Source organism: Panthera pardus, unplaced genomic scaffold, assembly GCF_024362965.1.
Source record: "Panthera pardus isolate Hobbes unplaced genomic scaffold, ASM2436296v1 HiC_scaffold_25, whole genome shotgun sequence".
Lineage (NCBI taxonomy): Eukaryota > Metazoa > Chordata > Mammalia > Carnivora > Felidae > Panthera > Panthera pardus.
In genome coordinates this window covers 72,239,423-72,259,038 of record NW_026526821.1, presented here as the reverse complement: position 1 = coordinate 72,259,038, position 19,616 = coordinate 72,239,423, and the positions used below count along the sequence as shown (strand labels likewise).

The 19,616-nt window shown below is 38.5% G+C and overlaps 1 protein-coding gene across 3 annotated transcripts in view; it reads right to left on the bottom strand.

Moving 5' to 3' along the window:
* The window catches only part of ACYP2 (acylphosphatase 2), a 279,196-nt gene that overhangs the window by 152,596 nt on the left and 106,984 nt on the right, over nt 1-19,616 (bottom strand). For all 3 annotated transcript variants that reach the window (XM_053890694.1, XM_053890695.1, XM_019421444.2), the window contains 2 exons: nt 4,291-4,307; nt 2,776-2,885 (listed from right to left, as the gene is read on the bottom strand). In XM_053890694.1, the coding sequence (XP_053746669.1) occupies nt 2,776-2,885; nt 4,291-4,307 (127 nt within the window). The remainder of the gene's footprint in view (nt 1-2,775; nt 2,886-4,290; nt 4,308-19,616) is intronic.

Below are 19,616 nucleotides of genomic sequence, written 5' to 3'. Positions count from 1 at the left end.
TGAAGATGCTCAAAATAACCAGTAATTAGAGAAATGCAAATTACAGTGAAAAAATACCATATCACTCTACACCCAATCAGATCAAAGAAAAATTAGACAGCAATAATACCAATTGCCCACAGGACGAAGAGAAAAAAATGTAAATTGTTTACAGCTGTTTTGAAAAGCAGTCTGACAAATATTTTTAAATTAATAGTACACAGATACATCAACCAACAAACTGCACTTCTGGGATTCTATCTCCCAAAAATAAAATCACCAATAAAATGTTTATTATAGCATTGCTCTTAATGGAAAAAAAAAAAAAGAGAGAGAGAGAAACAAAATGAATTTTCAGAAATAAGGTAATAAAAAATGGTGCACTAACACTGTCAATTATTAAGTGGCCGTTGAAAAGAATGAATTGAAGCTCTACCATCTGACTTGGACAGATTTTCTGGGATGTATTTTTGTTTTGCTTTGATTTTTTAATTTTTTTTAATGTTTATTTATTTTTGAGAGAAAGAGTGCAAGTGGGCGAGGGGCAGAGAGAAAGGGAGACACAAAATCTGAAACAGGCTCCAGGCTCCAAGCTGTCAGCACAGAGCCTGACTTGGGGCTCGAACTCACAAACTGTGAGATCATGACCTGAGCTGAAGTCCGACACTTAACGGACCGAGCCACCCAGGTGTCCCTGTTTTGTTTTGTTTTTTAATTTCAGTATAATTGACATACGGTGTTATATTAGTCTTAGGTGTACAATATAGTGATTCATCGATTCTGTACATTACTCAGTGCTCATCATGAGTGTAATCTTAATCCCCTTCACCTATTCCACCCATCCCCTTACCCGCCTCCCGTCTGGTAACCATCTGTTTGTTCTTTACAGTTAAGAGTCTGGTTTTTGGTTTGTCTCTTTTTTCTTTGTTCATTTGTTTTGTTTCTTAAATTCCACACATGAGTGAAATCATATGGTATTTGTCTTTCTCTGACTTATTTGGCCTAGCATTATACTTTCTAGGTCCATCCATGTTGTTGCAAATGCAAGATTTCATTCTTTTTTATGGCTGAGTGATATTCCATTATATATATACGACACACTCTTTATCCATTCATCTGCCAATGGACACTGGGGCTGTTTCCATAATTTGGTTATTATAAATAATGCTGCAATAAACACAAGGGTGTATATATATATATATTTTTTTTTTTTTGAATTAGTGTTTTCATTTTCTTTGGGTAAATACCCAGTAGTGGATCAGATGTATATGAGAAAGTGAATATGGAGACAAACATGGGAGGAAACCCACCCAGTTGCCAATATAGATTACTTGTAGAACTGAGAAGGAAAAGTGGGTGTGCAGGGGTTGAAAAGGAAAATTGGGTAGCATGTATGATATGATTATATTTATGTTAAGGATATTAATCAAAAATGGCTACAACATGGATTAGGATATAACATGATAGGCATGAGAGTCAATCCTCCATGCAGCCTGCATTCTCAATACCTCATAGTCATTTGGCACTTTCTCATCCATTGAACTGTTTACAATAGAAGTCTCAGAATTTTTTCTTGTATGCTTGTGTGGCAATCCTACTGATAATTATTGTTTTTCATTAACTGTTAAAATAATTTTATGAAACTAAAATTGTAGACCCCACTTTCCAAGTTGGGGTACAGTTTTACACAAACACAAAGTGTGTACTTATACATAAAGAAGTTAGGAAAAATAAGGAGTCAGTGGTTATATATTTACTGATTGATGAATGTCTATAAAATGAAAAAACTAGTTACAGAAGAATATGCACCAAGTATTCTATTTCAGTAAAAACAACAAAACCCTAAATAAATGCTTAAATAGTTTTAAGTGAAAGAGAAAGCTTCAGAAAATATTCACAAAGCCACAGGCACAGGTGCCATCAAGGGGAGGGAAGTCGAGGGGAATGGGGAAGATTACTAGCTTAATTTTTTTTTATCTTTCAGCATCTTACTACTTCACTTATTACAATAATCAAAAAAGTATTAGCCTTGAAATCTAAAAACATTAAGTAATGAGAACAAAAATAAATTGCAAACAATAAAATGAATTAAACTGGGTATGATAAGATCCATTGTGTAGATTAAACGAGAAAACCTATGTGAAGTGTTTAGCATATTGTCTAACATTGCAAATACTCAATAAATGTTAGCTCTTTTTTATTAGGAAAAAAAAAAGACTACAAAGAGTAGTGGAACTTACAAAAAAAGAAGGCTTTTGAATGTGACAGGGCACTTTTTTCTATGTTACTGAATCTGATCTCTTTTGGAATACAAGGATTCATTATCATAACCATATAGCTCACAGAATACACTTTCATCGACAGCAAAAATAAAATTACAATTACATAAATAATATACTTAATAAAAAGGAGAGGGCAGCCTTTTTGCCTTGAAGTCTACTTTAAGAACTTTAAGAACCATCCAAAGGCACTATGCTTCTTCACAACTACTTTGGATAAGAGATATGTGGGCCCAGGATGCTTCTCCCAGGTTAGAAGAGACAGAACTCAATTCAAATAGACTAGAGAGTGACACTATTGTTCTTTTTGAGGGCCTGCCCAAGTGGGAAATCCATTCCTACATGTACAAATTCCATTCCCAGATCTGAGGACATCCTTGCTAGTATGCCTAAAAACATGTGAGTTGAGTTATATCCACAAACTGAATTTGGTCCATCAATACTATTCTTACTGTCCAATGAAGCATTAAAAAAAGTTCATAAATTGCATAAATGCATTATTAGTCTTGCTACTTACATGGAGTTGACTTTCTCTTCGGGGCCTTGCACTTGGCCTGTCACAGTCCCTTTGCTGGTATTCTTCACCCAGCCAACCACTCCTATTTTCCTAGCCTCATCTTCTGTGTACTGGTTTCAGGAGAAAATATGAGAAACAAAATCCAACATCAAAAACTGACTGATAATTTTCTTTCCTAAAATATAGTCTATGCCAAAAATTGTGTAGCTGACCTACAATCATACCTCTGTTCGCAAGAATCCTCACTTAAGTGATATTTTTTAGTAAACTCCTCTTTCAGTAAAGACAAGCACATTATAAAACAATAAACTGATAGCGGGAATTACTTCAGAAAACAGTTTCCGTGATGTGTTTTGGGATCCATAAAATTCAGTTGCATAGCCCCCATGCCTACTAAAAGTGAATTACATTGTCTGGTTCCAAAAGATGATCACTCCGAGATTTTCAATCACTGAGGAAAAATACGGAGTTATGATCAATACAAAGAATTCAGTTAAAAGATTCTGATGTCTTCCATTGGCTGTGGACTTGCCACACACACGTTGTTAATTGTCTATAGATAAGTTTATTTCTCCTATTATTCTTAACAGTTTTTAAAAATTCCTTTCCTCAGTTCCAAATTCAGTTATGCTACTGGCAAATGAAAACCTAGCAACATTTTGATTTTGAACTATTTTAACTATATCATACTAAATTCTTGTAGATCTCATCTACTGGAAATTTTTAAAAACATGGTCTTCTGTTTGGAGGTCATAGTGACCAAGAATCTATACACTCTACATCCCCAATTAAATGAAGCAATACAACCCAAGTTGGTTATAGCCAGAATTTATGTTGGAGCCAGTTCTGAAAATAATAATGAAAAGGGACAGAATCTGAACTGTGGGGGGAGGGACTATCTCAAAACAAGGAGACTTTACTGGTTGGGAACATGTTAGAGCCCTCAAAGGTTAAGAACAGAGAGCTAATAACCTAGTGACTGCCAGCTCAAATAGTAGGTAAAAACACATGCACATTTAACTTTTAGGAAAGGAGTATATTAACAAAATTAAAAAATGTGAAGCAATAAGGAGTCTTAACTTCTAAAAACCGAGAACCACTTCCTTATGCAACATGAGCATTTTTCATTTTGCAATTCAAGATACAGACATTTGCCTGGAGGGGGTTCTTCGATCCAGAACAAGGGGAAGATCCCATACTTTATATTCTATATACCTAACCAAAACATTTAATTTGATTATCCCAGTAGAAGTACTTTTGAAATTCATACAAAACATTAACTAAAAACGAGGCAGGCTGAAATGTTTTTAATAGACTACTTTTAAAAGACAGCTTTAATCAACAACTTCACGCAGTAATTTGGAAGACATACAAATACTTCATTTGCTGTCAAGGATGGAGAATAAGCAGTAGGCTAGCACTAAGTAGAAAACTGCTCTATGTCTGTGAATAGAAATAACAGTAGGGAGAAAATGGCAAAAAAAAAAAAAATAGTAAACAGACTTACTGACTTACCATTCTGAAGCAAACACCTGTATTAAAAAAAGATGAAAAGAAATGTCAGTTTGTCTACCTTTAAAAAAAGGTACATATTTCCTGACTTAATTTTTATCTAGTCCATTAAATAGTAAGTAAATGAAATGAACAAAACCTTTTACATCTGAACATATTCAGAAAGTATTTTTAAAAATCGTTTTCTTTTAAAATAAAAATGAAAAAGGAAGACTATTTTTGGAGAAAGATAGTAATATTCTGAAACCAAAGAATCATGAAATGCCACACTACATACTCATTCCATTTAAAAAAAGTAAACAAAACAAAATACTGATCACAAGGATAGTTGAGTATATTTGGCATAAATTTATACATCCTCAGCTTTTAGAATTTCTTCTTTAAGTGCAAGGACTAAATTCAAGTTAGAATGTAATAAAGACATTTCTGTTTCCATTTTAATTCCACATTCTGGAAAAGGCAAAACTACGGGGATGGGAAACTGACGAGCTGTTGCCAAGGGCTGAAGGAAGAAGGGGTGCTGTAAAGGGGCAAGAAGGAACTTTCTGGGGTGAAGGCACTGCTCTGCATCTCATCTGTGGTGAGGGTTACAGATCTGTATGCATTTTTCAAAACTCATTCAACTGTACGCTAAAAAGGGTGAATGCTACTGAATTTAAATTATACCTCAACTGAAAAAAATATTTTTTAATACATTGGGAAATCATAAGCGATAGATCAAACCAATATTCAAAGAGGCCACAAGATAGTGCTTCCACCTACAGCAACTGAGCCTGCTTTAAAAGAGATAGAAGGGATCAATGGCTTAGATAATCTTATGTATTTTGTAAACAGATTTATAATAACAGGGGGCATCACTTGTTTCCTGACAATAGCATATTGTGGTATCAAATGAAAATGAAGGAAAAGCATAGTAAAGCAATAAAGACAGGATACATCACAAATGGAATTTTTATAGGGCTATAAAACATAGTTTAAAAGATACATACAAAGTGAAGAGAAATGATGAGTGGCACGTATTGATCTGAAGGGGAATCAGAAAGGCAATTTGTTAGATAGAGGGAGGGAAAGAGAGTAGCTTGCAGACATAAAAGGAACTGGCAGAACTTTCAAAGAGAAACTTGAGCTAAACCAGGCCATGTAGAAGAGAGGGACAAAATAGGAGAGAAAACAGGCAGCACTGGTGAAAAGTGTGCAGTTGTTTTATCCTAAGCATGAGCAGATCCCAAAAGACGCTGACCAAGAAGACTTGAAGGTTTTGGTCCAGGCTGTGTTGAGGATATTCCTCCGAGGTCCTTCTCAGTGAGCAACCCCCACCAATGTCAGCATTATGAAAAGAAAGCCAGGCAACTGAAGTAACCAGAAATGGAAAACATCTGGCCCGGCTCTTTGCTATTCAAAGAGTATTCCAATGCCCTGCAGCGCCAGCAGAACCTGAGTTTTTTAGACAATCAAATCTCAGGCCCCTCCCCAGACCTACAGAAACAGAAGCTCTGCAGGTGGAGTCCAAGAATCTGGTTTTAACATGCTCTCCAGGTGATTCTCATGCCCACTAAAGTTTAGAACCGATGGTTGGCATACCTCAAAGAAAGGCCTGGGAAAGGTTTGAAAAGAATTTTTATTTCCGATCAAGAATTGCATCATAAAGGGGAAAAGTCTCATAGGGTCCTGCAGATCAGATGCATTTCCCAGTGACACTGTTCATGTTGGTAATAAATCATGACCTTGCAAAGCAATGTTGCTTCACCTATCTTACAAGTCAGCAGCACTACATGAAAGAAGCTACAGACAATGAAAAGGCAAAAACACCTCCCCTGGTGTCAGAGCGGCCCAGGTCTCCTTAGACTGTCACTTAGCTAAATATCCAAAAACATGTCATTGCACTCCCTTTACAAATTATTTCTAGCCCCAAACTTCACTTAAGACTCACTAAAATAACAATAATAATAATAATAGTTCTGATTCAACTGTTTCTAGAAAAATGGGTAATGGTGTGTTCATGCCCTAGTCCAAATTATCATAATCTCTCAACAGCCCCCTTAACTAGCCTCTGTGCTTCTAGTTCTGCTGTCCTACAGTCTAGTCTCTATAAAACACCTAAGGTGATTGTCTTAAGTAAAGTCAAATCACTTTCATCCCCAGCTTAAAACCCTGTACTGACTCCCCATTACACTCAACATAAAAGGTATCCTGGTTGCCACAGCCTCCAGACTCCCTCTGATGAGTCTGTCTACCTCTTATTTTAGGACTCCTTTCGTGGCACACTCCATTTCAGCCGAATTTGCCTCCTTTGTGCTCCTCAACATGCCAAACATATTCCTGCCTCACAGTCTTTGCGTGCATCATTCCCTCTGCCTAAAATGCTCTTTCCTCTGATCTTCTCACTATTCAAGTCTCTGCACAGATATCATCTCCTTAGAAATATGTCCCCTGACCAATTCACCTAAAACAGCAATGCACCCCATGTTTCCTGTATAGGCATAGTACTGATTACATATGACATTACAATGCATTTATTTGCTTTTTTAAAAATTTCCTGAGGCGCCTGCGTGGCTCAGTCGGTTAAGCGTCCGACTTCGGCTCAGGTCATGATCTCACGGTCTGTGGGTTCGAGTCCCGCGTTGGGCTCTGTGCTGACGGCTCAGAGCCTGGAGCCTGTTTCAGATTCTGTGTCTCCCTCTCTCTCTGACCCTCCCCCGTTCATGCTCTGTCTCTCTCTGTCTCAAAAATAAATAAACATTTAAAAAAAAATTAAAAAAAAAAATTTCCTGTCTTCACTGTAAGTTCTGTTCTGTCTTGTTCACCACTGTGTTCCCAGAACCTAGACCAGGACTTGGCACATAGTTGTTGAATAAATGAATGAAAGACAAACCAGCTGATACATACTTAAGTGAAATATTTAACTCTCCTGTAATAATTTGCTATTAATATTGCAAATACACATATCAGCATATTGATTCGACTTTATTTCAAAGTGATGATAAATTTACTGCATTCCAGAGTTGAAAAGAATTTCAAGAATTCTGTGTTGATTCTAGCAGAACATTACCTAAATGATAATACATAGCGCTGTGAAAATTAGTAATGGGAAATTTCACTAAAATGGATTCAGGAGGTTTCAGCAGGGGGAGCTCTCATGCCCTACCACTGGTAGTCATTTGCAGACCCAACAGGAAAGGAGAGACTTGACCTTACAGGTACTGGACCATGCAAGTGGATACTACTTTACTACTCCAGCCCAAGAAAGAAACATTTCCTCAGCACCACCCCTGTCCCATCCAGGGCAACAGCTCAGCCAATGAGAAGCACCATAGTTGTAGCTCCCAGTTTACCCTAGTGGACTTTCTGTTTAACAGCTTTCCCAACGTACCCATTTTCTCCTTAAAAAAATCATGTGTTCCTTTGTTGCCCAGGCTCATCTAAGGTTGTGACCCAGCTTGTTTGTCCTGACTTATAATTCTCTTTTATTCCCAAATAAATCCATTTTTGCTGGCAAAATAACCGGCAGTTTTAAAGTTAACATTACCTGTATACATACATAGTATATATGATACAAAGGATAGCGAGAAGCCACTAGATAATGCCTAGGTTGACCAAAAAAAAAAAAAAAACAAACAAACAAACAAACAAACAAAAAAAAACGAATACAACCACAAGAATGGAAAAGAAAGAAAATTTGGTCATCTTATAGAACTTAGAGGATTTGAGATGGGAGACTGGAGGAAGATCTGGTGGTGATTTTTTTTTATATTTCTATTTTTTAAAAATTTCCTTAATGTTTATTTATTTTTGAGAGAGAGAGAGAGAGCACACGTGCGCGTGCAGGAGGTGGGGAGGGGCAGAGAAAGAGGGAGACACAGAATCTGAAGCAGGCTCCAGGCTCTGAGCTGTCAGCATAGAGCCTGATGGGGGTTCAAACCCAAGAGCTGTGAGATCATGACCTGAGCCGAAGTCAAACCCTTAGCCAACTGAGCCATCTAGGTGCACTGCTGGTAGTATTTTTAACTGTGAGTGATAAGGGCACACACATATTTATTGAACAAATCCTAAAATGCTAGAACTAAAGAACTGCCATTTAAGTGTAAGAGACATAACTTTAGGCTAAGTTCATATTGCTTCACAAACTGGGTCAAAAATGGAAGTGTTGCCCATTACTTTAGGCAGTGACAGATGGACAAAAAAAAAAAAAAAAAAAAAAAAAAACCATAAGACTGAAATAAATCTTTCATGTGTGAAAGATTTAATGTGTACTTAACAGAAATTTAGCTTGTCTTGGTTTCTGATCTAATGTTTTGAGGTTGAAACCATGGAGATCAAAGACTCTGTAATATGTCCTTCTGTGTCCCTACTTGGGAAAGAATACAGAATGTAATAATTATTCGGTTAAATTTATTTAATATATGAACATCTGTGGCAGACACTGCCAGCTGCTTACACAAAATCCATCTTTCTCTTCTACCTTTCTAACAGACTCTGATTTTACTTGGGGCAGCAACATGCCTTTCTGTATTTCCCATCTTCCTTGAAAGAGGAGTGGCCCTGAGATGTGAGACAGATTGCTGCTTGAGGATTTCAGGAAAACTCATTGACAGGACTGACTCAGCCAGGGGTTTTGCCCGTATAGCCTTTCCTCTCTCTTCCTGACTGTAGAATGAATATCATGATGGAGCTATAGCAGCCTTCTTGAAACCATGAGGGAAAGGACAAGGACATTATAGTGGCCTTGACCCTGACCCGGCCCCTGAGGGAAGGGACAGGTGAGGAATGGGGAACTACTGATAAAGGGAATTATGAGAGAGGGATCCTTTTTTGGGGTGGCAGAAATGTTCTGGAACTAGATAGTGGTGATGGGTACAAAAATATTCAGACTATTGGAAAAATCACTGTATATTTAGTATGCTATGAACACTTTAAAAGGGTGAATTTAATATTATGTGAATTATATCTCAATCTGTCTCTATCCGTAGAACAAGAGCAGTCATTCGCCAACTCTGGTCACCATACAACATCCCTGACTCTACCTATCACTCCACAACAAAACGCTCTGGGGAACAGATCATCTTGACATACTGCAGCCAGAACTCTGGTTGAGCTCTCTCCAGATTTGATGACCTGTGTCTAGAGGAGAAAGCTTCTTCACCCCTGTAATAGCTCCTTCTTTGAGAAGGAATATCTATTAGTGTGACACTCCTGACCATTCTACCCTGTCCCTACTCCTCACACACAGACTTATCTAAGTGTTACATTTGGAAGAAGAAACAAGCATTGCCCAGGTGCTTTCTCTTCTTCCTTCTCTAGGGAGTACATTACGCTTGGGGATCATCACTTCTGCTTTGCTTGTCAGGGGAGCCCTGCCTATGCCTGGGTGAGTGTGTTTAATTCTGCAGAAAAGATTATTACAAAGTCCACTTACCTGAAGATTTCTGCTTTACTCTCTGTCTTATTTGTCAACAACTCACATAATGAAGAGAGGTGTTATCCAATGGGCCCCTTAACCATAACCCTCCTTTTAAAGGCTTACAAGGAATGTGCATCAAGAGGTGGCAGGACATCCAACCCATTAACTTTGTGAAGCAGTGAACCATGCGAGAATTAACCATTCAAACCTCCATAATCCACTTTGAATTTCCTCAGAATCTTTCTGAGTCCTGATCCCTGGTTTGAAGCACGCTGTGCAACAGAGGGAGGTCCATAAAGAAAGAAAAAGCCAATGTGGAGATAGATTTTCTGCAGTTTTACAGCACTAGCTGGAACACAGCACTCTTGGGACAGGGCCTGTGTTGGAAGAGATGCTTCTATGGGCTCCCATGGCCTCTCTGCACCCCTTCCACCTCACTTGTTAAAGAGAAGGGAAGCTGATATGACACATGCAGCATTTTTTTGTTGTTGTTTTGTTTTGTTTTGTTTTGTTTTGTTTTGTTTTGTTTCAGACACACTGCTCTGGAAACTGGGACAGACATCAGCCCCTTCGGTTATGAAAGACTCCAAACACAATATGCTGCTGAGTCGAGGCTCGATTGGCTGTGATGACGGTGGAAAGATGTGTCAGTGAGAAACTCTGAGGTTAATATTTGCAAAGTGAATCTTACTTTAAATTCACAAAGACACACTGCTATTTAAAGAAACCATGATGAATTTTAAGCATCAGCATCCTTTCATGTAAAATCAAATTTTCATATTGTAACGTACCCCTTCATCCTGGGATATGACTGCATGTGTCAATTTTAAATGCAGGAAGTCATCCAGTCACTACCTTACAAAGCAGCCCTTACTGATGTTAAACATCTTTATTTTTCAGAAAGACCTTCCTTTAACCTTTCACCTTCCATCCAGGGTTTGTCCCCTGGAGCCACACACCATGGCATCTTTCACATTGTTGAAATAGCTGTCACACTACTGTTTCTTCTGCAGGCCAACTATCCCCAAGCACTTCAATTTAATTGAAGACACTTTTGAAGTCCTGGCCATAAGCACAGCCATAGGGGCTATAAAAACAAGCCACCAGCTTGACCTTGAAAATACTATCCTTTTTGATTAGTGAGAGGCACAGATATGTGTACACAAATAAGTGTAGTTGGAAGCAGAATGGATTAAAGAGAAGTAAAAACAAGAAGTAGAACGGGACTATAAATGAAATGCTATAGGAAGAAAGATGAGCAAGGGAATTAGAGTTAACCATATTTATGTTTCTTGGCTTTAGGGACTCAAATTTTCAACCTCTAGGACACAACTTCTTCCTGTCTACATAAGGAAAAATGTGTACATCCAAATCATGTGGTGTCTGGCAAAACTATGTAATAACCCATTCCAATTTTTATGTTAAGCAATCTTAAAGAAAATTACGTATTTCTGTAGTTATATAAGCTACTCCTATTCTAAATCTGCGTTAATATTGTCAAAAATAAACTGTTGAACTTCTAAAGCACAGGTAAACCAACAGATTGCCACAATCCATTTCTACGACTGTCATTAGTGTTCACCAAAGAGCTGGTAAAGCCTCTATACACAGCTTAATCAATTTCCCTCCCAAGTTTTCAGATTATGTTACAGTTTCAGATATAACTGTAATTAAAGATTTATAGCAACATTTTAAACCATGCCATAGTTACAAATGCTCTAAAAACAGTCCCCTGCTCCCCATCTCTGCTTCCATAGCTCCCACTGCAACAGAAATTGGTGGCAAAAAAAAAAAAAAAAAAGAGCTTCTTGAGACATGGAGATTAAAAAGTAGAGGATGGGAAGGGAGCAGGGAAAAGTAGCTTAACAGTGGAGAAACCTGACAAACACTTATCTCAGCCAGGTGATGGAGGCTGAGATACATACATAAATAGTAGGCACCCTTGATATGGTGTGATGAAAATGGCACTTGACCTCTGGTCTTCCACTCATCCATAACCCCAGTCTTATTATGAGAAAAATACCAGACACATTGTACTGGGGAGCTCCCTACAAAGTACCTAACCCCAAAGTACACCTCAAGACTGCCAAAATCACTGAAAACAAGGCAAGTCTATGAAACTGTCAAAGCTTAAAGAAATCTATGGAGACAAGATAACTAAATGTAAAATGATATCCTGAATGAATCCTGGAACAGAAAGAAGACGTTAGGTAAAACTTTAAAAATCTGAAGAAAATATAGGCTTTAGTTAATAATGATGTACCAATATTGGTTCACCAGTTGTGACAAATGTACCATACTAATATAAGATGTTAATTAAAGAAACTGAGGAGCACCTAGGTGACTCAGTTGGTTAAGTGCCCAACTTTCGCTCAGGACATGATCTCACAATTCGTGAGTTTGAGGCCACATCATGCTCGCTGCTGTCAGCATCAAGCCTGCTTTGGATCCTCTGTCTCCCTCTCTCTGCCCTTCCTTGTGCAGTCTCTCTCTCTCTCTCTCTCTCTCTCTCTCTCTCTCTCTCTCTCTCTCAAAAATAAATAAACAGGGGCACCTGGGTGGCTCAGTCGGTTGGGCGTCTGACTTCAGCTCAGGTAATGACCTCGTGGTCTGTGGGTTCAGGCCCCACATCAGTCTCTGTGCTGACAGCTCAGAGCCTGGAGCCTGCTTCGGATTCTGTGTCTTCCTCTCTCTCTGACCCTCCCCCGTTCATGCTCTGTCTCTCTCTGTCTCAAAAATAAATAAACGTTTAAAAAAATTAAAAATAAATAAATAAACAAACAAACATTTGAGGGGCCAAGATGGCAGAGCAGCATGGAAGCTTTTTTTTGGCCTCTCTTGTCCCTGAAATGCAGCTATAAACAAACAAACATTTGAGGGGCCAAGATGGCAGAGCAGCATGGAAGCTTTTTTTTGGCCTCTCTTGTCCCTGAAATGCAGCTAGATCAAAACTAAACCATCTTTCACACCTAGAAAACTGATTTGAGGATTCACACAACAATCTGTACAACTAGAACCACAGAACTTGGCAGATATGTGGTTTGAAGAGGTGAACTGGGGGAGAGAGAAGCCACAGAGGGTAGGGAGCTGTTTTTGCTTGCAGAAAGAGGACAGAGACAGTGGGAGAGTACAGGAAAAGCATTCCCTCTCAAAGCAGCTGGAGAGAAAGAGAAAGAGTGGAAACAACAGCAAGAGACTGAACAAGAAAGGGAGAAAGGAAAAAGAGGGTTTAAATGCCTTTAAGACTCTATAAACAGGGGAGCACAGAGTCTGAAACTCTGCAGCTCACTACCTGGTGGAGCTCCGGTGGGAAGGGCGAATCCCCAGGAGCAGACAGTGAGGTCCTCAGAGTCCTCAGGGCACAAGGGGAGAGGCAGTTCCTCCACTGGGAGGACATTTGGTAGAGGCTGTGGGGCCTCCCCACAGGCAAAGTTCCCAGTGGACCCTGGAGAACAGCCATGTTCACTGGTGTTGGAACAAGGACATTAAGGGTGAAGCCTGGTGCCAGATGTGTGTTGTGATTTACCATAATCCCTGAAAATGCTGCTGCTGCACGATCATGTGAACTTTTTCTGGGGCACACTGGCACCCAGCTTCAGTCTCTGAGCATCTATAGCAGCATGATCTCACAAATGTACCAGAGTGCAGGCTGGGACACAGCCATTGCTCAGCAAGACCCTTCCCCAGGGGGTCTGAGAAGGTCAAAGGTGCAGTGCCCTCAGAAGTGAGGAGTTAGGAAACACAGCCCCATCTGAGGTAAAACTTTGGAGGGAGGTACCACCTGGCAGGCTGATGGCTTGGTAAAGGACAATGTAGAAGCAGGGAGTGGACAGAAGCTGGAGACAAAGGAAGGGTGCTTGATTGCCAGCCCCTGAGAGCACAGAGTTCTGATACTAGAGACTGAGTAGCTGGGTGACACCATTTTCACCCCTCCTGTGCATGCGTATGCATGCCTACATGGGCCACAATGATCCACCCCAGTAAACTAAGCAGTGCCATCTAGTGGGGGATGGAGCCATTATACCAAGCCCTATATAACTTGGCCAACTGCACTCTAGAGGAACACCACAAGTCTCTCCACCTGCTTAGTTTACAGACTATAAAGGGCTTCATAGCTTGACTTCTAGGGGAAACTGGGTATAATTTCAATCATATTTCATTCTGTTTGCTCGTTCATCTATTCAGTTTTTTTCTTTTCTTATTCTTGAATAAAGAGAAAAATTTTATTTTTATTTTGTTTTTATAAAAAGGATTTTTAATTTTTTCTACTATATTTTTTACTTCTTTGTAAATTTTTTAAATTCTATTTTACTTTCATCACTTCATTTTATTCTATATTGTTGTATTCATTTCTTTTATTTTCAAATGTTTTCCTTTTTTTTCCTTTTCTTTTCTTTCCCATTTTTCCTATGAAGCTTCTTTCAACAACCAGACCAAAACACACCTAAAATCTAGCATTATTTGATTTTTTTGTGTGCTGTTTTTAGTTTTTTAATTTTTATTTTTTTTCTTTTATTAATTCTTTCTCTTCCTTCAAAATGAAGAAACAAAGGAATTCACCCAAAAGAAAGAACAGGAAGAAGTGACAGCCAGGGACTTAATCAACACAGATACAAGCAAAATATCTGAACCAGAATTTAGAATCACGGTAATAAGAATAATAGCTGGGGGGCAGAAGGGGGGCATCTGGGTGGCTCAGTCGGTTAAGCATCTGACTTTGGCTCAGGTCATGATCTCACGGTTCTTGAGTTTGAGCCCCACATCGGGCTCTATGCTGACAGCTTAGAGCCTGGAGTCTGTTTCAGATTCTGTATCTCCCTCTCTCTCTGCCCCTCCCCCGCTCACACACACACACACACACACACACACACACACTCTCTCTCTCTCTCTCTCTCTCTCTCTCTCAAAAATAAATAAATAAATAAACATTAAAAAAATTTTTTTAAATAATAATAGCTGGGGTTGAAAGAAAAGCATAGAATCCCTTTCTGTGGAGATAAAAGAAATAAAATCTAGTCAGGATGAAATTAAAAATGCTATCACTGAGATGCAATCTTGAATGGATGCCATGGTGGCAAGGATGGATGAAGGAGAGCAGCGAATCCATGATAGAGAAAACAAACTTATGGAGAATAATGAAGCAGAAAAAAAGAGGGAAAGTAAGGCAAAAAAGCATGATATAAGAATTAGAGAACTCAGTGACTCATTAAAAAGGAATAACATCCTAATCATAAGGGTCCCAGAAGAGGAAGAGAGAAAAAGGAGTAGAAAGTTTATGTGAACAAGTCATAGTGGAAAACTTTCCTAACCTGGGGAAAGACATGAACATCAAAATCCAGGAAGCACAAAGAACTCCCATTAGATTCAACAAAAAACCAACCATCAAAAAGGCATATCATAGTCAAATTCACAAAATACTCAGGCAAGGAAAGAATCATGAAAGCAGCAAGGGAAAAAAAAAAGTCCTTAACCTACAAGGAAAGACAGATCAAGTTTGAAGCAGACCTATCCACAGAAACTTGGCAGGCCAGAAGGGAGTGGCAGGATATATCCAACGTGCTGAATCAGAAAAATATGCAGCCAAGAATTCTTTATCCAGCAAGGCTATCGTGCAAAATAGAAGGAGAGACAAAGAGTTTCCCAGACAAACAAAAACTAAAGGAGTTCGTGACCACTAAACCAGCCCTGCAAGCATTTTAAGGAGGGACTTCTGAGGGGAGAAAAGATGGGGAAAAAAAAGACCAAAAGCAACAAACACTAGAAAGGACCAGAGACCACCACCAGAAACTCCAACTCTACAGGGAACATCATGGCAATAAATTCATATCTTTCAGTACTCACTTTAAACATCAATGGACTAAACACTCCAATCAAAAGACACAGGGTAACAGAATAGATAAGAAAACAAGATCCATCTATATGCTGTTTACAAGAGACCCATTTTACACCTACAGATACATGCAGATTGAAAGTAAGGAGATGGAGAACCATCTATGATGCTAATGGCCACCAAAAGAAACCTGAAGTAGCCATACTTATATCAGACAATCTAGATTTTAAAATAAAGACTGTAACAAGAGAGGAAGAAGGTCATCATATCATAATTAAGGGGTCTATCCACCAAGATCTAATAGTTGTAAACATTTACGCCCCCAACATGGAAGAACCCAACTAATCACAAACATACAGAAACTTTTTGATGATAATACCATAATAGTAGGGGACTTCAACACCCCACTTACAGTAATGGACAGATCATCTAAACAGAAAATCAACAAGGAAACAATGGCTTTGAATTACACACTGTACCAGATGAACTTAACAGATATATTCAGGACATTTCACCCTAAAGCAGAATACACATTCATCTTGAGTGCACAAGGAACATTCTCCAGAATAGATCACATATTGGGGCACAAATCAGCCCTCAACAAGCACAAAAAGATCAAGATCATACCATGCATATTTTCAGACTACAACACTATGAAACTTGAAATCAACCACACAAAAAAAAATTGGAAAGACAACAAATACTTGAAGACTAAAGAACATTCTGCTAAAGAATGAATGGGCTAACCAAGAAGATAAAGAGAAAATTAAAAAGTACAAGGAAGGGGCGCCTGGGTGGCTCGGTCGGTTAAGCGGCCGACTTTGGCTCAGGTCATGATCTCGCGGTCCGTGAGTTCGAGCCCCGCGTCAGGCTCTGTGCTGACTGCTCAGAGCCTGGAGCCTGTTTCAGATTCTGTGTCTCTCTCTCTGCCCCTCCCCTGTTCATGCTCTGTCTCTCTCTGTCTCAAAAATAAATAAACGTTAAAAAAAATTAAAAAAAAAAAAAAAGTACAAGGAAGCCAATGAAAATGATAACACCACAGCTCAAAACCTCAGGAACACAGCAAAGGTGGCCAAAAGAGGGAAGTATACAGCAATCCAAGCTTTCCTAAAGAAGGAAGAAAGGTATCAGATACACAACCTAATCTTACATCTTAAAGAGCTGGAAAAAGAACAGCAAATAAGACCCAAAACCATCAAAAGATGGGAAATAATAAAGAATAAAACAAAAATCAATGCTATCGACACCAAAATAAAAACAGTAGAATGGATCAATGAAACCAGGAGCTGGTTCTTTGAAAAAATTAACAAAATTGATAACTTAGCTAGTTTGATCAAAAAGAAAAAGGAAAGGACCCAAATAAATAAAATCAAGAATGAAACAGGAGGGGCACCTGGGTGGCTCAGTCAGTTAAGCATCCGACTTCAGTTCAGGTCATGATCTCATAGTCTGTGAGTTCAAGCCCCACGTCAGGCTCTATGCTGACGGCTTGGAGCCTACTTCCAATTCTGTGTCTCCCTCTCTCTGCCCCTCACCCACTCACACCTCTGTCTCTCTCATTCTCTCAAAAGTAAATAAACATTAAAATAATTTGTTTAATAAATAAATAATGAAAGAGAGATCATAACCAACACAGCAGAAATACAACCAATAATATGAGAATATTGTAAGCAATTATACACCAATAAATTGGGCAATCTGGAAGAAATGGACAAATTCCTAGAAACATATACACTACCAAAACTTAAACAAGAAGAAATAGAAAATTTGAACAGACCCATAACCAGTAAATAAATCAAATTAATAACCAAATATCTCCCAAAAAATAAGAGTCCAGGGCCAGATGGCTTTCCAGGGAAATTCTACCAAACATTTAAAGAAAAGTTAACACCTATTCTTTTGAAGCTGTTCCAAAAAACAGAAATGGAAGGAAAACTTCCAAACTCATTCATAAGCCAGCTTCATAAGCCAGCATTACCTTGATTCCAAGACCAGACAAAGACCCCACTACAAAGCAGAACTATATACCAATTTTCCTGATGAACACGGATGCAAAAATCCTCAACAAGATACTAGCCAACTGGATCCAATTAGACATTAAAAGAATTACTCATCATGACCAAGTGGGATTTATACCTGGGATGCAGGGCTGGTTCAATATCCACAAAACAATAATGTGATACAACACATCAATAAAAGAAAGGACAAGAACCATATGATCCTCTCAATAGATGCAGAGAAAGCATTTGACAAAATATAGCAACTTTCTTGATAAAAACCCTCAAGAAAGTAGTGATAGAAGGATCATAACTCAAGATGATAAAAGCCATATATGAAAGACCCACTACTAATATCATCCTCAATGGGGAAAACTGAAAGCTTTCCCCCTAAGGTCAGGAACACGACAGGGATGTCCACTGTCGCCATTGTTATTCAACATAGTGTTGGAAGTCCTAGCCTCAAAAATCAGATAACACAAGAAATAAAAGGCATCCAAATTGGCAAGGAGGAAGTCAAACTTTCACTCTTCACAGATGACATGAAACTCTATATGGAAAACCCTAAAATTCCACCAAAAAACTGCTCGAACTGATTCATGAATTCACCAAAGTCATAGGATATAAAATCAATGTACAGAAATAGGTTGCATTCCTATACACCAATAATGAAGCAACAGAAAGAGAAATCAAGGAATTGATCCCATTTACCACTGCACCAAAAATCATAAAATACCTAAGAATAAACCTATCCAAAGAGGTGAAAAATCTATACACTGAAAACTATGGAAAGTTTATGAAAGAAATTGAAGAAGACATTAAAAAAATGGAAAAACATTCCATGCTCATGGATTGGAAGGACAAATATTATTAAAATAATACTACCCAAAGCAATCTACATATTCAATGCAATCCCTAACAAAATAATACCAGCATTCTTCAGAGAGCTAGAACAAACAATCCTAAAATTTGTATGGAACCAGAAAACACCATGAACACCCAAGAACCTTGAGAAAGAAATACAAGCTGGAGGCATCAAAATCCTGAACTTCAAGATGTAATACAAAGCTGTAATCATCAAGACAGTATGGTACTGGCACAAAAACAGACACTCAGATCAATAGAACAGAATAGAGAACCCAGAAAAGGACCCACAAATATATGGCCAACTAATCTTTGACAAAGCAGGAAAGAATATCCAATGGAATAAAGATAGTCTCTTCAGTAAGTGGTGCTGGGAAAACTGGACAGCAACATGCAGAAAAGTAAACCTGAATCACTTTCTTACACCATACACAAAAATAAACTCAAAATGGATGAAAGACCTCAATGTAAGACAGGAAGCCCAAAATCCTAGAGAAGAAAGCAGACAAAAACCTCTTTGATCTCAGCTGCAGCAACTTCTTACTCAACAAATCTCCAGAGGCAAGGGAAACAAAAGCAAAAATGAACTATTGGGACCTCATCAAAATACAAAGCTTCTGCACAGTGAAGGAAACAATCAGCAAAACTAAAAGGCAACCAACGCAATGGGAGAAGACAATCAATCTTCTGACTTATCTGACATATCAGATAAAGGGTTAGTATCCAAAATCTATAAAGAATTTATCAAACTCAACACCCAAAAAACAAATAATCCAGTGAAGAAATGGGCAAAAGACATGAATAGACACTTCTCCAAAGAAGACATCCAGATGGCCAACTGACACATGAAAAAAATGCTCAATATCACTCATCGGCAGGCAAATACAAATCAAAACCACAATGAGACACCATCGCACACCTGTCAGAACAGCTAACATTAACAACTCAGGCAAGAACAGATGTTGGCGAGGATGTGAGAAAGAGGATCTCTTTTGCATTGTTGGGAATGCAAGCTGGTGCAGCCACTCTGAAAAACAGTATGGAGGTTCCTCAAAAAACTAAAAATAGAACTACCCTACACCCAGGAATTGCACTACTAGGTATTTATCCAAGGAATACAGGTGTGCCGTTTCAAATGTTGATAGCAGTGCTATTGACAATAGTATGTAAAGAGCCCAAATGTCCATCAAAAGATGAATGGATAAAGAAGATGTGGGATGTGTGTGTGTGTGCGTGCACA